At 37.2% G+C, this 17,825-nt stretch overlaps 2 protein-coding genes across 41 annotated transcripts; one reads left to right on the forward strand and one right to left on the reverse strand.

Moving 5' to 3' along the window:
- The first annotated feature begins 204 nt into the window (after positions 1-204).
- Positions 205-6,394, forward strand: LOC147531701 (glycosyltransferase BC10-like). Of its 2 annotated transcripts, none has more exons than XM_086646417.1 (11): positions 205-659; positions 1,351-1,834; positions 2,909-3,007; positions 3,748-3,848; positions 3,951-4,022; positions 4,175-4,265; positions 4,892-4,972; positions 5,289-5,351; positions 5,442-5,564; positions 5,673-5,711; positions 5,812-6,394. In XM_086646417.1, the coding sequence occupies exons 2-11, from the start codon at positions 1,466-1,468 to the stop codon at positions 5,938-5,940; spliced, it is 1,167 nt and encodes a 388-aa protein (XP_086502543.1). In that variant the 5' UTR covers positions 205-659; positions 1,351-1,465; the 3' UTR covers positions 5,941-6,394. The 2 variants fall into 2 exon arrangements, with proteins under 2 accessions (XP_086502543.1, XP_086502544.1); XM_086646418.1 differs by having other exon boundaries at positions 218-659; positions 1,337-1,834.
- Positions 6,395-9,556: 3,162 nt separating this feature from the next.
- On the reverse strand, positions 9,557-17,015 carry LOC147531702 (Pentatricopeptide repeat (PPR) superfamily protein). 39 transcript variants are annotated; one of them, XM_086647786.1, is made up of 10 exons: positions 16,450-17,015; positions 13,589-16,069; positions 12,998-13,145; positions 12,766-12,870; positions 12,406-12,535; positions 11,985-12,098; positions 11,633-11,879; positions 11,472-11,536; positions 10,320-10,555; positions 9,557-9,587 (listed from the first exon to the last, which is right to left on the reverse strand). In XM_086647786.1, exons 1-2 carry the CDS (start codon positions 16,450-16,452, stop codon positions 13,700-13,702), a joined length of 2,373 nt encoding a protein of 790 aa, XP_086503912.1. In that variant the 5' UTR covers positions 16,453-17,015; the 3' UTR covers positions 9,557-9,587; positions 10,320-10,555; positions 11,472-11,536; positions 11,633-11,879; positions 11,985-12,098; positions 12,406-12,535; positions 12,766-12,870; positions 12,998-13,145; positions 13,589-13,699. The 39 variants fall into 39 exon arrangements, with proteins under 39 accessions (XP_086503912.1, XP_086503908.1, XP_086503910.1 ...); XM_086647782.1 differs by having other exon boundaries at positions 11,472-11,545; XM_086647784.1 differs by having other exon boundaries at positions 12,406-12,541.
- Between the last annotated feature and the right edge of the window lie 810 nt (positions 17,016-17,825).

Genomic DNA, 17,825 nt, shown 5'->3' on the forward strand with positions numbered 1-17,825 from the left:
ATCAAATCAAGGCCAGCTAATCTAGGTCTCACATCCATAAACAAACTTCGATCTTCACACTCCAAACCCTTAGGTTTTTCTTGCAATATTTTTGAAGAGAGAAAAATAAAAAGAAACGAAAAAGAGTGTGAGGGACTGCGTCCAGGGCACGAAAAAATTGAGTGGGTATGGGAGCGCCTACAGAAGGACACCGTAAGAGCATTTTTGGGCACCCTATTTGGAATAGTAATCATTTTCAATTATTACCCCGGCTGAAATGTTCTTCGTTTGGAACAGTGCAATGACTGCTTTGACTGGGAGAGATTAAAAAAAAAAAAAACTAGAGAGAGAAACTGAACAAATCGAAATCATAAAGAAACCCTCCTTTCTCCATCATTTTGTTTTTTTTGTTTTATAAGTATATTTTCTCCTTCTCTGTTTTTTCTTCCTCCTCCCATCTCTCTGAACTAAAGTAATAAACTATTCTCCCGGTGTTTTATTCGGTGCCCTAGATCTCGATAACCAAACAATTGAAGCTCTAAGATCTATTACTCTAATTCTATCTTTCTCTCTCTAACTACCTGTTTGTGTATAGATCATTCAGAGAAGAAATTGGAGTTCAAGAGGCAGAGATCTTTCTCTGAACTCATTGAGCTCCATTAAGACCATTTTTTACTAAGGTATTGATTTCATTACTTGGAAGAATTCTTCTCTTTACTCTTCTCTTTCTTTGGACCTTGATTAGTTATTAGATTTGACATATGAGCTGAAAATGCCAGGCCAGAGCAACTTGTCTGAGATTTTTTGTAATGTTTGATTTTGGTTATTGACATTTAAATTTCTGTTAGATAATCAATTAGATTTGAAAGTTTTCTTTATCTGGCTTAGTTTCCGTTGACATTCTTCTCAAAAGTGTTCTTATAGTGTGACTTTTCTTTTCCCCTTTACGATCTCTTTGACTTAGGAAAACCTTTAAGATGGATTAGTAGTAGCTTAAGTCTCCGAAGTACAAGTTTTTGGTTTGATTTCTTTATATTGATTAGTGGGTTTTTTCTGTGGGGAGTATTGGGATTGGTTTTCTTTTCTTATTTATCCTTTTTGTATTAAAGAATTTATTGTCTTGCTCGAAAGATCTATGCTTTTGTTAATTGTTCTTTAACCTGTACTTAATAAAGATGCAAATTTGGGCACCAAAATGTTGATTTTTTTGTGAACTCATTATGATTAAGTTCTTTGTTATATAGATTTTTGACGTTTGATTTGAATCTGACTAATTTCAGTCACTAGAAAATAATTGGCTTTCAGTTTACAGGTTTTATACTGCTAAATCATATGATTTTTATTAATTTTGTTTCAGATTTTGTTGTGTAGCACTTGATGGTCGGGCATTCGGTGGTTGAGGACGTTCGCTGCTAACAAGTAACCTTCCCATGGGATCAGATCTTATGAAAGATAGATCTTTGTTACGCTGATGTGATTATAACTAATGAAGCAATCTCAGTTTCACAGGCTAGGTGGTGGAGATCCACAAAGACAAAGGACTCCTTTAAAGGGGCCAATGTGGATTATTGTCTTGGTTTGTATGGCGAGCCTGTTCCTATTTGGCGCTTATATTTATCCAACCCGAGGGTATCCGCCTTGTTTTTTCTTTTCTTCTGGTGATTGCAAGCCTATATATGAGTGGCTTCCACCTAGTCTCGAGAGGGAGTTTACTGATGCTGAGGTTGCAACTCGTGCTGTCTTTAGAGATATCATACATATGCCTCCTATTTTATCAAAAAATCCAAAAGTTGCCTTCATGTTCTTGACTCCAGGCACATTACCTTTCGAGAAGCTGTGGGATAAGTTCTTTCAGGTAAGATCTTCTTTTCATTATTAGATTTACTCAGAAAATGTTCTTTAGTTCCTATTGTGTATTCCGTATCTCCATCATACATGACTCCCAGCAGCCTGATAGAGTTGGGATGAATTACTTATGGTCCACTGAGTTTAACAGTCTCATATTGATCTCTCGACACTTTCCCTAATCCAATTGTCAAACTTTATTTATGTTTTTGCCTAGTATTTTAAGAAGGTTTTTGAATGAACTTGATCTCTTATATCGGTGAGTGTGAAAAAAATTGCTAACTTTCTTGTACACAGTAAAAAAAACCACAAACAGGTCTGATTGCTCGTGAACATATTGACTAGACTAGACAGAGCCGCAGAAGCAATACCTCTTAAATTGGATATTGGTTATTCGTATTTCCTCTTCTGTTAACTTATCTAGAGGACATTACATTAGATTGGGTTGGTAGTGCTTGACACCTTACTATTACAAAAGCAAAGCAACCATGAAGATGGTAGTGAAGGATATACTGAATCACTATAGTGTTTAATGGTCCAAAGCAACCATGGACCAAACAACATGATGAAATGACAGACTATTGCAGAATATTATTCTAACTTCATGGACACAATCCCACTGGGTCGTATTTTATACTCTTATATTAATTTTTCTATGTCAACTATCCAGCAAATGAGCTGCTTATCCTAGAGTTCTATGAGTGTCACTGAAAAATGTAATTATGAAACTTCGAATGAATTATATTAAGAAAAGGTTATTTATGTTGTTCACAAAAGTTGTTTCAGAAATTTGGTATATGACCTGCTTAGCTTGTATTGTTTATAAGAGTGTTAATATGAAGTTTGGAAATAATATTAATTGCATTTTGCTCCAAGAAAGTCATTCATTAAAATTCTGATCATCTATCTTACAATATTTCTCGAAGTTAATTTTAATTTTGTAAATTCTTATTAAATTTCAATTCAATCACGGAAAGTAACAATTTTCATATATCTATAAATTCTGATTATTGAATCTGCATATTTCTGCTTTAATGTCTGTCGGACTAAATCAGTGAAAAGTCTTATGTTGTCTGTTCTTTAGGGTCATGAAGGAAGATTTTCAGTTTATATACATGCATCTAGGGAAACACCAATACATTCGAGCAAACACTTTACCAACACTGAGATCCATAGTGAGAAGGTACATGAAACCTAATGTGATTTTCATAATTTGCTATACTTTCTCGTACTTCTGGCATATTCATGTCTTATACATTTAAGTTGCTTCTGTTCGGATGTGCTAGTGGCCTAGTGCATGAGTTACAGTTCGACTATGTGATTACCTTTCATTGTTTCGTAAGATGGACCGAATGACATTTTTCATTTTTAAACTTGTCTTCTAGTTTTCTTTGTTCAGGACAAAATACTCAACTGGTGTTTTTGGATGTATATGATTTTAAAGAGGGAATTTGTGGGAACTAGGATGTATGGGATTTTAATTTCCTTTTGGTGTTTGGTTGCCCAAAACTCAGGACGAGGGGAAGTGAAACTCCAACAACCCCTTACATGGAGTTCCATTCACTCCCACTTCTATCTAATTTCATTTTTTTTTAAATCCCAGGGTGTGCTCAAACCAAAGAACTTGAAAGATTATTGAGGTTAGACTTAAGAGAATTCTCACTTCCTTTAAAAACTAAGGATTGCCAACTGAGACACCATGCCCCTATTCTTTTTTGGTGAAAACTCTTAATCCTGAGGGATATCTAATTTACAAATCCTTTGTTCAAACACACCATGGTATGCCAGGCTGGAATGATCCTGTCTCACACCATAATCCGATCAAGACTCTTATGATGATCTGTATATACGCACACAAGAAATAAATGAAGATGGTATTGAATACTATCAAAGTTTCATGTATTATGCAACAAATAAATGCAGGTAGTGTGGGGAAAAATATCTATGGTTGATGCGGAGCGGAGGCTACTGGCAAGGGCCTTCCAGGATCCTGATAACCAGCACTTTGTCCTGCTTTCGGATAGGTTAGCGCCCCAAGGAATAGCTGTTATCATTTATTATATTTAATTATGTGCCTTCGTTTGTTTGATGTTCAGTCTTCCAATAATCTGTTTCTTGTGTTGCAGTTGTATACCATTACACAACTTTGATTATGTTTATAACTATTTGATGGACACAAATATAAGCTTTGTTGACAGGTAAGTGAGCTGGTCCATTACTGAAGTGTGATTTTGACAACCAGAAAAAACTCCAAAAAATATTAATTTCTTATACTACTTGAAATTGAGAAGAAGCTTCATTTGGTTTCAATGTTACTGACGCAAGCTAGTTTTCTCTCCTTCTCTTTTAGCTTTGAAGATCCTGGCCCACATGGATCTGGCAGGTATACGGAGCACATGTTACCTGAAGTAGAGATGAAGGATTTTAGGAAAGGTGCACAGGTATTTTACAAGGACACCTAGTGGCTTAAATGTAAAGATAATTTTGATATGCATGACTACATGTAACTCGATTTTTGTCAAACTTCAATTATCTTGATCACTCTTTGAGGCACAATCTTGCTATCATTCGATATGAAACCATCTGCATAACATGTGAGGATATTTAGTAATTCCTAATTATACTTATAACCTATAGATTTACATTGCAAAATACTAAAATCTATTATTCATTAATATACATATTCTTTTCTTTGTTAAAAAAAGGGAAGTAATTCCCAACTCCGGGACATGGAAGCAGAGTCACTAGCCAACCATCAAACCATTTCACATGAATCCTAGACAATCTGAATGTCATAAAAACTTTTGCTTTTTATTGATGAAGCATTGTCTAGATATGGCATCGATGCCAAAAGACTTACATGCCCATATTCGGCATCACTCTTGTGATTTGTGAATATAGAGCTTTTGTCATGATATATGCCTTTACCCATGTAAATTGTTAAACAAGTTCTTTACTTGTAGTAGTGATGTGTGGAATCTCATTAGTTAAACTGAGAGATATCAATACACGCTACTTCGACCATTTTCTCTTCTATCACGGCATCTTAATTCATTTCTGTATACAGTGGTTCTCAGTGAAGCGGCAACATGCAATGATTGTTCTGGCCGACAATCTTTACTACACAAAATTCAAGCTCTACTGCAAGGTAGATGTTTTTTCTGGTGAAACATGGTCCATTTTTTGGTTTTCAGTTTCATTTCCTGTTTATCCCTAACATTTTATTTTGAAAGGTCAGCTGATTTATCTTACTTGTTTGAGGAACCTTTACATCCTCAGAATAAACCCTAATTTACTTCCATTCAACTTCGGCTTTCTATCTATCACGACATATATATTTACCATTATAATATCCATTTGATTTTAGATCTGTTATCTGCTTGTTTACCGGGCTATCTCATCTCATGTTTTTCAAGAATAAGATTTCTGAAAAGCCTGAACTGACATATTTTGTTTTTTTTCAGCCAGGTATGGCGGAAGCAAAGAATTGCTACTCAGACGAACATTACTTGCCAACCCTTTTCTCTGTAAGGACGTAACTATGATACACTTGCTGTTTTCTTAACAAAACTTATTAATAAATCATCCCTCTTTCTTGTCTTTGTGTGTGTATGCAGATGATTGATCCTGTAGGTATAGCAAATTGGTCTGTAACACATGTTGACTGGTCGGAGGAAAAGTGGCATCCCAAGTCATATCAAGCTCAAGACATTACATATGAGCTCCTGAAACACATTGCGGTAAAATCCACTTAAGTTTCTATTTTTCCCCTTTTTTATGGAGAAAGAAGCTTATTTGATACTTCAATAATTTTCTCTAGTAGACTGATCTTGTTTTACTTGAAACAGTCGATCGACAAGAGTTTGCACGTAACAAGTGATAAAAGGGTATGCATAGTGTTTAAATGATTATCTAAATTTCATGTTCTCTTCCTTGTTGGGGACCTCAAACAACAGATCTTGATTTCTTAATTGGGTTATTCTGCAGAAGTTAACAACGCGAAAAGCTTGCATGTGGAATGGGATGAAGAGACCGTGTTATTTATTTGCAAGAAAATTCCTCCCCGGTGCTCTCGAAAATTTGATGCATCATTTCTCCAATTACACAACAATTTGAGTATTCATACCCTATTGATTATTATTATTCTTCAGTCAGACTGAGACCAGTAACAACTTTCCACTCCTCACACGCGAGTCCACCTCTTCGTAGAAACTATTGGAACGATGCTATAGAAAACCATGTCATAGACTTGATTGAAAAGAAAGTGGCCAGCAGAAGACCTGGTTATTATGGAATATCCATTTAAGAAGGGCAATATTTTTCTTGCTCGGCAACAACTAGCATCATTTCTTCTCAATGTTGGGGGGAGGTTTTGCCGCTTTGTGCTTCTTCAGATTTATAGGGATTTCTAATCTTGTTTTATTTATCTTACCCTTTCCATTCTTCTTTGTCTTTGATGTTGATTCAAAATTGGACAACAGTAGAAATTTTGGGGTTTTAGTTTAATTGAATTGTTTTTATTTTGTAAAGCTGTGTATGTCGTGATGTTGATTATATGTATGAAATTACATCGAAGCAGTTCAACGTCGAGTTTGGCACATGTATTGGTACCAGTCTCATGTGACGAAGTGCAGTCTAATGTACCTTAGTAACTGATATAGTTAGTCTTCCTATTTACATGATTAAAAACAAAACAACCAAAGTAGGTCCCAATTCTGGTGCGAGCAATGGCCTTGCAACCTTCTTGTTATGTGCCAGCAATGGCCTTGTAACCTTTTTGTTAAGTTTGTGGTCATTCAACAAAAAATCAATTGGTAATGAGTGCATAGGACTTATACATTATATTCTTAGTTGTTGGATGCTGCTTCTCCCGTGTGGGATTATACCCACACTTCTTTGAGTCTCTTCGCCTGAGATAGAGAAAATAAAAAGAATAGAAAGGAGAAAAAGAGGGAAGGAGGATGGAGAAAAAGAAGGAAGAAGAAGAGAGAGAAAGGAAAAATGATCGGTCGACGACCTTCGTCGGAGAAGATAGTGAAATAGAGAAAGAGAGAGATGTAGTGGGGGAGAGAAGTATGAAATGGAGAAGATAAAGGAGAAATGAGGTGGATTTAAATGTCTTTTTTTAGAGTTAATTTCATTTTAGCCCCTTAGTGTATTTCCGCAAAGAGTTCGAAATTTTGAGTGCTTGGGAGATAAAACGAACTGTCGAACAATTATGAGGAGAAAACTGATGGGTCGGTTACAATTGGGGGCTAAAACATACTTCGACACGTTAAATTTAAACAGATTGTTGAAGAGTTTATTAAGTTCTAACACATATGTCAAGATATTTATCATCTTAGAACTAAGACAGAAAATAACCAAAAATATTGATAAGTTTCATGATCAAGTGTGGCACACTTTCACATAACCATTTGGGACAATCAAGATCTACCATGATCTATACAATAGTTTAAAATTTTTGGGGCACCAATTAGAGTACTAAAATATTTTTTTAGCAAGAATTTTGCGTGTGGACCTTGTCCTTTAGGGGATTCGGTTATTAGACTATCTCTTATGGAAGCTGATATTGAATCTCTTAAGTTAATTTTTGAAAGAATTCAATGTATTGAAAGTTTATTATTATACTATATCTCCTCAAAGTTAATATTGAATCCATTCACCCACTATGTGGACCTTTTAATATCTTGTGGCATTGCTAGATGCATCTGATGATGCACAAAATGTCCAGACGTTGACTAACGTCTGAAGAATCAAGATCAGACCTGAAGTCCATCGAGTCAACCCGACTTTAGGCAACAGGTCAGCTGAACCCTTAACGATCTGTCACGTACTCCCCTAACTGGGAGGTCGGCTAGAGGAAACCAGCCCTGTAACGCCCTTGCCATGAACGGATCAGTCCTGGGATTTCTAAAGGAATGAGGGGGGTCCAAGTAGGTTCTGTCGATGGCTTACGCCCAGAACTGGGAAGGCAAAAGCGCACTAGCAACCTACCGACTTAATCCCAGAATATCCATAGAGATCTCAATCGGTTACAGATCTCTAAATGTTTAAGCAAGTTTGGACTTCATGCGTCCAATGGAGGAAACTTCTCCCAAAAGATCTATCACATCGGCAGGATATCTACGAAAGATCCTTGAACTTAGAAACTTTCATCTATCCTGGATACAAGATAACCACAAAGGGAAAACTTCCCTCCACGGCAATCACCGCCGCCTCTTAAGCCTATAAAAGGTCCCCCAAATCGTCCTTCAAAAGGACACGATCTCTGAATCTAGAAAGCTGACAAGAAACTCTGAGTTCTCACAACTCGCCCCCAAAAGGATCGATCAATATTCATTCTTTTACTGCAAAGAGCACCCTGACTGTCTTGATCGTCGGAGCGGTTTTCGAACCCTTTGCAGGTTTTCCCCCTTGGGAATAGACGAACAAGAGCTGAAACAGGAGCAAAAAGCAAGGAGCAGGAGCAAGGAGCAGAAGCAAGGAGCGAGTTGACGATCCGTCACGTATTCTCCTACCTGGGAGGTCGGCTAGAGGAAACCAGCACTGCAACGCCCTTGGCATGAACAGATCAACCCTGGGGTTTCTAAAGGAATGAGGGAGGTCCACGTAGGTTCGGTCGATGCCTTACGCCCAGAACTGGGAAGGCAAAGCGCACCAGCAATCTACCGACTTAATCCCAGAATCTCCACGAAGATCTCAGTCGACTACAGATCTTTAAGTGTTTAAGCAAGTGTGGACTTCACGGGTCCAAGGGAGGAAACTTCTCCCCAAAGACCTATCACATCGGCAGGATATCTACGAAAGATCCTTGAACTTAAGAACTTTCATCTATTCTGGACGCAAGATAAACACAAAGGGAAAGTTTCCCTCCACGACAATCATCGCCGCCTCTTGATCCTATAAAAGGTCCCCAAATCGACCTTTAAAGGACACAATCTCTAAACCCTAGAAGATCACAATTAACTCTAAGTTCTCATAACTCGCCCCCAAAAGGATCGATCAATATTCATTCTTTTACTGCAAAGAGCACCCTGACTGGCTTAAGCGTCGGAGCGGTTTTCAAACCCTTTGCAGGTTTTCCCCCCTTGGCAATAGACGAACAGGAGCTGGAACAGAAGCAAGGAGCAATAAGCAGGACCAATAAGCAGGACCAATAAGCAGGAGCAAGGAGTGAGGAGCAGAAGCAACGAGCGGAAGTAAGGAGCGAGGACCAGGAGTGGAGAGGCAGAGAACCAGAGCAGGAAGTAGGAACATCCTACGGGATTAACTTAGCAGAACATTCAACTTAACGGAGGTTGTCATGCATCAACTCTCTGTTTCATGTTGATATAACGGAAAGCCATTTTTGACATCAGCAGCATCTACTAGTAGTCTTTTGCTAATCTCACGACAACTTGCAATAATGAATTTGCAAGGTTGTTTGTCCAAATTATTAGACTACAATCCTGATTTTCTGAATAAATCTATGTCTTGATAAGGCAGGTGACACATCAAGGATTTTTAATACTCTTTATATTAGTTCTCATATTGAAAATCTGATTGCTTATGCTCGTACTTAAAATTGTCTAGCTGAATCATTCATAAAACATTTAGTAATTAATTATATGACCAATGGTGATGGAAAACGCAGTAAAGTGGTCGGGAAAGATAAAAACACCTGCCGACAAACGAGACAACATCAAACGAGCTTATAAGACGAGAATTAGCATCATATGTGCACAAGATAGCAATTCAAACCAAGGACCTGAAATATATTTCTTGTTTGGGTTATTTCCCAAATAGCCCCCAACTTTGTGACCGGCTTCCTGCCTAGCCCCTTACTTTATCAAAAATACCCAAATGTCCCACTTTTTCAGTTACCGTTATAACGCCGTTAACTACTCATCACCTCTCTCTCATCCAACTCATCGCCTCTCTCTGCCACCTCACCTTCTCGCCACCTCATCGTCTTCATCGGCGAAGGTCGTCGGCCATCCAAATTTCCGGTCGGCGACCTTCATACATTAAAAAAATAAAATTTGTTTATCTCTCCTCTCTGTGTCTCTAAAAACTCCGGCGAACGGAAACCCCTTCCCTGGAGGGTCTGTTCACAAACAGATATGCTCGTGAACAGCAGGAGGTATGTTCGTTGAACAGACCCACCTCCGGCAAGGGGGTTTCCCTTCGCCAGAGTTTTTAGAGAGAGAGGGAGGAGAATTTTTTTTTTTTTAGAGAGAGAGAGAGGAGAGATAAACAAATTTTTTTTGTTTTATGTTTGAAGGTCACCGACCGGAAAATTGATCGACCCGCGACCTTCGCCGGTGAAGACGATGAGGTGGCGAGAAGGTGAGGTGGCAGAGAGAGGCGATGAGTTGGATGAGAGAGAGGTGATGACTAGTTAACGGTGTTATAACGATAACTGAAAAAGGGGGATCATCTTTGTATTTTTGATCAAGTAGAGAGCTAGGCAGGAAGCCGGTCACAAAGTTAGGGGCTCTTTGGGAAATAACCCTTTTGTTTATTGGATTCAGACTCGATTTATAAGACGAGAGCATTTTAAACATGAAAATTTGAGATATAGGTTGGTCTCGGATTTATTCTATATTATCCTCCATCAAGCAAATTTTACCACTTGAATTTTACTAGTCCTTCAAGCCCAACATCTGTTTGTTAAAAGGTTAGTACGATTTTAAGAAAATGGGCAAGTGATGAAGATCAATTAAAGATGAATTTCAGATGAACCTTTCTTAGGTGCTATTTGTTTTTTTTATTTTTTTCAGATCGAAAATCTGAATTGGTCGACAATTCAATTTTCAGATGTTTATTTTTTTATTTAGTAAAATTTGAAATTTTGATTAAATGAGTTAGAGGTCAGAATTGGCTGAATATGAGCCCATATTTTCAAATTTTAAAACAAGTCTGAAAGGTAACCCTAATGTTTGAATTATGTTTAATGACAATTTAAACCCTGTGATTTAAAAAAAAAAACCCCACTTTCAAAAATTTCACCACCACTACTGGCTAAAACCACCACCGGCAAAACCACCACCACCACCAGCAAAATCAAAACAATCAAACCACCACCACCACCAAAAGCAAACCAAACGGACCACCATCACCACCACCTCCATCACAGCCAGTCAAACCGCTACCACCAACACCACCAAACACCCACGACCACCACACATCTAACACCACCATTTGTGAACCCTCGCCGGATTTGGCGAGGATTTAGCTATCCATACGGTTAGAGAGAGAGAGGGATCCGACAAGGGTCTTCCGTTAGACAAAGAGAGATCCGGTGAGGGTCTTCGGTGAGAGAGAAAGAGGGATCCGGCGACTGTGAGGGAGAGGAAGTAGCATAGTCTTTGTAAGAATAGAAATTCTAAGTTCTCGGTTATCTGTTTTAAAGAAGAGAGAGAAAGAAACCCTAGGTTTTTAGGGTTTTTGTATACTCGTCTTTTATTTTCCCAAGAGCCTGGAATAAAGTGAGATTTTTTTTTATTTCTCACGGATATAAACGTCAAAACCTTATTCAGACCTAACAATGCAGATTTGGAAAACAAACATCTAATTCGTATTCAGATTCAGTCATTTTCAGATTCAGTCATTTTCAGTTCAGCAAATTCAGAGTCAGACACAAATAAAAGAACAAAGAGCACCTTAGTTAAATCAAGTGTAACAAGCAAGTATTCTTCAAGATTTGGATTTTTGAGTTCGTGAAAAGCTGATCCACCTGAAGAGAAGATTAGGTTGAGATTTCAAAAGACTAGATTCCAATTTTCAAGTAGGAAAACAATCAACTTGGGTACAAAGATCATACCAATATCCTTTTCAATTAAGATGATTTGACTTCAAAGGGAAGATGATTTGTCGAGAAGAGCTAGACAAATTACCCCTTTTAAGGCCTTTTGAACACCAAACTCTACTTGAATTATCATGGACCGAATCAAAACAACAATTTCTTGGATATTTAATTTGTTCTTCTTCCCAAAGAGTATATCTCTTATTTGGAACAAAAGAAGTACATCCCATCCTTTTCAACGGGTGAAGTTTTTACAAAGAGCATCCTGCAGCAATCAAGATACAGATGATAATTAGAATCTATGACAAGCCAGGCAAGAAGTTCTAATGCAAATCAAAATTGAATCTAGGAAGAGAAAGAAGGAACAAACCTAACGTAATTGTAATTTTCATCTAATCTCCTATTGACATCCAATCGGCTTATGTATACTTTAAGCAAACTCATAAGTTCGACAAGGGATTTGAGCCCAGTTCCACCCAATATTCTGAAATTTATAGCAATCAATTTCAAGGAGAATTCTTACAGTACTAACTTAACAGGTTAGTGGATCAAACTGCAGCATAATTCAATCAAAATAGATCAAGTAGCGTAAGATAGAGTTGCATTAAACAAATTCATAAGAGGTAAATAGTGTTTTGACATGATTTCAGTTTTCAACCACATTGGAATTTCCTAAATTTAAGGCAATAACCTAAAACAACGCACCTTAATATCAATCAACCTACTGTATCTTTGAAGTGTTTTAGAAACTCTCAGTTTCAAGCAAATGAAAGCCTAGAGAAAGAAATTACCATCATTACAAATCAAATCTAACCAATTCAGAAGAGCAGCAGGTGAACTCGGTTCTTCATCGCATTATGCTCGTCACTCAGGTTCCTTCTTCTACGATTTGGGTTTCACTAGGCTGAACTTTCAATTCCACTGAGACTAGAGAAAGAGGGACAAAATGGATAGAAAATTAAGAAACCCTAGAAGGGAATAAAAGGAAAATGAATAAGTAAATTTTGGAAATTAATGAAACAAAGAGATAAGGAAATTTTCACAAAAAGGAGACAAAAATTTGGCGTAAATTTATGAAGCGCAATAATTTAGCAATACCGACAACTGATTCAAAAACCTATGGTGATAAACTAAGCAATAATTACCAGTACCATAGAAACTGTCGGTAATTAGTGTCGCCGATAAATCCCTTTTTGTAGTGTGTTCTGTATGATTCAAGACCTCACAAAGGAACCGTACTACTAACGTAATCCGATCTAAAACATGAAATCAGTAAATGGATTTATATGAAACTAATTCCTCCGGATTTTACTTTTGATAAGTGGAGAAATAAGAAATGAAGTATGTCTAACACCAAGAAGAAAAAGAAGGAATTATTGATACCTGAGGGAGAAATTAGTTTGGATTCCCTTTGCTGATTTATTTAGAGTTCCTACAAGAATTCCAAATCTGCCCTTCAAGGAACCAGCCTAATGGATGAATTTCACATTCGCCGATCTACTTCCTCAAGCCAATCCATCAGAAAATTTAACTAACCAAACTGACAGAGCTTTGGTTCATCCTAGACCTAATTTCAACCATAAATCGTATTATGAAATAATAACAATAATCCAATCTACAAGTAAGAGAGGAAAAATAAGTACAATCAACTAACTGATACTCGTCTACGAGTAATAGTAGGATCAACCTCCTCAAAATTTTAAAATAAGCTAAAATCATAGAACCCAAGTATATTTCCTTCTCTTAAGCTATTCAATTTTATATTTTTTTCTACTTATAAATCAACCTTTGTTACATTACAGAAATGACATTAACCTAGATCCGTGTTGTACTTATGATCCTAACACAACTGTGTGCAAATACAAGAGGCACCCCATACTCATAGAAGTAATTTCGAGTATCCAGATCTAGGTACGCCGGAGGGTAAAATAACATGAGGCGATAATGGAAAATTTTAAGGTAAAGAATACGTACTTCGGGGTTAGCATCAGCAAGTTCTCCGAGTCTGAAAAAGTGGAGACGAACGCTCCAACTGAATATAATTGTCGATACCCATCCATGTAGTATTTTTAACGATCAGTGCCTTCAAGCACGTAATAGCAATTCTTTTGCTACTATATTGGCCTTCTCAATCTCCCCTTGAGAACAAAGTGATCCCAAGATAGAATAAAAAGCATCAAAATCAAACTTAAAATTTTGTCTGGTTGAACTATCTAATTTGTCTATCTCTACAGCCTTTCTTTCATATACAGCCTTTAGCTCTCTTGATCGAGAAAACCTCTTTGAAGGAAAAGCGATAAACCCAACTTCATTAAGGACATCTCTGGCTTCTTCAATATTTCCTTGCTCGCATAGAAGGACCAGAATATGAGCTAAAGATTCTGATTTGATTCCACCACTACTATTTCTATCGATTAATTCAACAATAGATTGGATTTGAAGCATCTCCATCAAGACGCTCCTAGCTTCTTCCATCCTTCCCTTAACACACAATCCTTTTATCAAATAGAGAAAACCAAGAAAATCAGGTAAAATCCCTTTCTTTTGGTATTCAAAATAGAAAGCTAGAGCTCCTTCCACGTCCCCTTTCCTGCAATAGCCATCAATTATAGCACTCACAGTAAATTCATCTGGTTTAGAGTAATTCTTTTCTAAGTCTAAGAGAAGATTAACAGCCTCATCCAGTAACCCAAACTTGCAATAACCGTCGATTAGCGAATTGTAAACATGATTATTTGGTGTACAACCCTTAAGACCCATCTTCTCAAACAACTGCTTCGCATTTTGAAGGTACCCTTCATTCGACAAAGCACTTATGAGTGAACCATATGTTCTATCAGTCGGAACTAAATTAATTTCTTCCAACGAATCAAAAATTCTAAGTGCTTGAACAATACATCCCTGTTTGCACAACCCATTGATCACCGAATTATAAGTGACAATGTTGGGAGATAACCCATTCTTTCTCATTGTAGCACAGAGATCTAAGGCCTTATTCAAATGTCCTTCCTTGCAGAGCCCATCAATCACAATTGAGCAAGAAACTACATCAAAAACAGTCAGATCATACTTGGTTTCTGTAATAAGCTTGTGGGCATCCAAAAATCTACCTTGTTCTTTTAGTTCTTCAAAGATGGCGACTGGAACTTTCACGCATATATGGTTTTCCTTCATCTTGTCGAGAAAACAATGGGCTCTTTTCATATCGTTTTTTGACAAGTACTGAATTAAAATCCGGATTATCCTTGACTCGGAAACTCCATAATCCTTGAGATACGCATTTAACATCACTGGAACGAGTAATCTATTTTGACCAGCAATAAGCCCTTTAAGAATCAAATAGTAACCCTTGCTCGTCAAACTAGAGCCTTTCTTCCTCATCAACAAATACACACCAAATGCAGGTTCCGGACAACCTTGTCTGCACAAGTAATAAATAGCATCGTTACACATATCACTGTAAATCTCAGGCTCCATTTTGTCACTTCGTTCAAGAAACTCCAAAACTCCATCTCCATTCCTCTCCTCAGAAATTTTGTTGATTAATCTCATATAAGTTACTTTACCAGGCACTAGAGCTTTTTCTATGAGTTCAATGAATACCTCTATTGCCATATCAACCATATTATTCTGACAGAGCCCAAAAATTATACAATTATAAGTGGCAACACTATAAACAAGAGAACTACTTCTATATGCATCAAATATCCTGAGTGCTTCATCGATCCTACCTGCTTCACAATATCCATCAATTATTGTACAATAAGTAATAGAATTAGCAACCAATCCCATGTCGTTCATTCCCTTATAGATAATGTAAGCATTTTCAAATGATCCCACCATAAACAATGCTTTAATTAGAACATTACACATTACGACATCCATACTAACTCCTGCTTCTTCTAATCTCTTTTTTGTTTCCAAGATCCCGACCACATTATTTTCTTGAATATATCCATGTAATAATGTGCTGTAAGTAAAATTATCACCGACTATATTGTTCGACATTTTGTCTCCCTCTAATGTTCTTCCAACTTTGCACAACCCATTTATTACAGTGTTGTATGTGATAACTCCTGCTTTAATCTTGTTTTGCTCCATTTCCTCAAGCAAACAGAAAACTCGATCAAAATCTCTAGCTCTACAAAACCCATCAATCAAAGTCGAGTAAGTTATCTCGTCCATTTTAATTCCCAACTCTTCTACCCTCCTAAACAATTTGAATGCCTCCATTAACTTCCCTTTCTTGCAGAAACCACGCATTATTGCAGTATAAGTAACCAAATTAGGTTCTAACCCGTCCTTTTTCATCTCATTCAAAAACCCAACAGCCTTCTCAACATTCCCTTCTTTCGAAAATCCATCGATGAGAATAGTATAGCTAACTGTATCTGGATGTATTCCTATTTTAACCATGGATACATGTTTTCGAAAAGCCTCCTCTAAAATCCCTTCCTGAAAATACCCACAAATCCAACTACTATAAAATACAGCATCTAAAACTACTCCCTCTTTCTCCATTCTACAAACTAATTCACAAACCTCCTTAATTCTACCTTCTTTACATAGAGCACTTACAAGAGCAGTATAAGTCACTATATTCGGCCCATGCAAAGCTCCGATTTTTCGAGCATTCTTAATGAACTCTAAAGCAAGTTCAGGTTTCCCTATCTTACAAAAACCAAAAATTACTGAACTAGAAACAAAATTGTTTATTGGGTATTTAACATTTTCACTAATCATGACTTCTAAGACTTCAATTGCTCTACCCATATTACCCTGAGAACTAAACCTATGAATTAATGAATAAAACGTAAAAGGAGAAGGTAAAATACCATGACTACTCAAGCAATCTTGCAATACTGAAAGGGCTTTTTCTGGGTTTTCTCCAGCATTGCTAAGACCTTGAATTAAAGAATCCCAGAAGCTCCTCCTGTTAGGAAAAAATTGATCTTTATCTAGTTGAGTGATATAACTTACAGCATCTTCGAATTTATTCGCTTTGAGGAGAGAATTTGCTATAATTGAGCGAGTTTGAGTGTTTCCATTGATGTTCTTTGAATTCATCTGGGAGAAAAATTGGAGAATCAATTCGAATCGATGGGCTTTGTAGAGTAGAATGAGGAATTTATTGAGGGTTTTGAGGGTGGGTGTGGAACCACTCTTGAGGAGGTTTTGAATGGATTGAGAGCAAGAAATGTTGCGGGACGAGAATGGAGAAGAAGAGGAAGAAGAAGAAGAAAACCCTTTAGTGAAAGTTCTAGAGAGATTCATTATTGGGTTTTGAATTTGGAAGGAGGAATTCTAGAGAGAGAAAGAGAAGAGAGAAGTTATTCATACAACCTCTGAAAAGAACTTCTTTCTACAGGTGAAAGAGGTCGAATTCATTTCCACACTCCTTTATATAGTTAAGTTATTCATACACTTTATTTACACCTACTTTGTAGAGGCATTGATACATCAATAAGATGGTATAAGCACGATATCGCCGAATTTAAATCCTTCCAGAAAAAAAGAACCAAACTCCAACTAAATCACTGGCCTAAGACCCAACTAAATTACGGAGTACTAAATCACTCGCCTAAAACCGAAAGCAGGATTACCAGTTGTTGGCCTGAAGTGGTCCATCTCAAGATCACCAAATTGGAACATAATTTGGGGTTTAAATCAAGCATTGAACCGAGAGAACAGCTACAGCTAGGGATGTTTTATACAGGGCGCCAATTTTTGTTATACACGCCATTTTGTACATAATGACCCAATTCAAGTGTTACTACAGTCTGTATAACAAAAACTCCCATTGTCCATAAAATTATTCGTTTATTCCAAGGGAATCAAAGTAGGAGTAGAAAAAAGCCCATTGGAAAACCCGCATTGTCCATAAAAATGCCCATTGAAACACGATCCAAAACATCTGAGTCGGTTTAGGACGCTTAGGCAGGTTTTGTGCATACAAATTTCTCAAGTACTAAGCCTGGACTCGCCTCATAGCCACGAAACCAATTTTGCACCAGAGCTAAACTTATTCACTCTGAAGCCGGAACCAATAAATGGATCACCAAACTGCTCTACAGTAACAAACCGTGCACAATCCAACCGTGACAGTTGTGGGGAGGAGTCAACCAAATACTGCACACAAATCCAACTGTTAGAGTTGTGCACAGGAGTCACCGAAATTGCGAGAATAAATCGAGGTAGAGCTATTCCCTGT

The sequence above is a fragment of the Eschscholzia californica genome, unplaced genomic scaffold (genome assembly GCF_041429995.1).
Source record: "Eschscholzia californica isolate CP2 unplaced genomic scaffold, dmEscCali1.0.p SCAF_6, whole genome shotgun sequence".
NCBI lineage: Eukaryota > Viridiplantae > Streptophyta > Magnoliopsida > Ranunculales > Papaveraceae > Eschscholzia > Eschscholzia californica.

Coding starts and splice junctions, on each gene's coding strand:
- LOC147531701 (XM_086646417.1), top strand. CDS start 1,466: ATGAAGCAATCTCAGTTTCACAGGCTAGGTGGTGGAGATCCACAAAGA. Junction 5,352..5,441: donor ACTTGCCAACCCTTTTCTCT/GTAAGGACGTAA, acceptor GTGTGTATGCAG/ATGATTGATCCTGTAGGTAT. Junction 5,565..5,672: donor AGCTCCTGAAACACATTGCG/GTAAAATCCACT, acceptor TACTTGAAACAG/TCGATCGACAAGAGTTTGCA.
- LOC147531702 (XM_086647775.1), bottom strand. CDS start 16,888: ATGAATCTCTCTAGAACTTTCACTAAAGGGTTTTCTTCTTCTTCTTCC.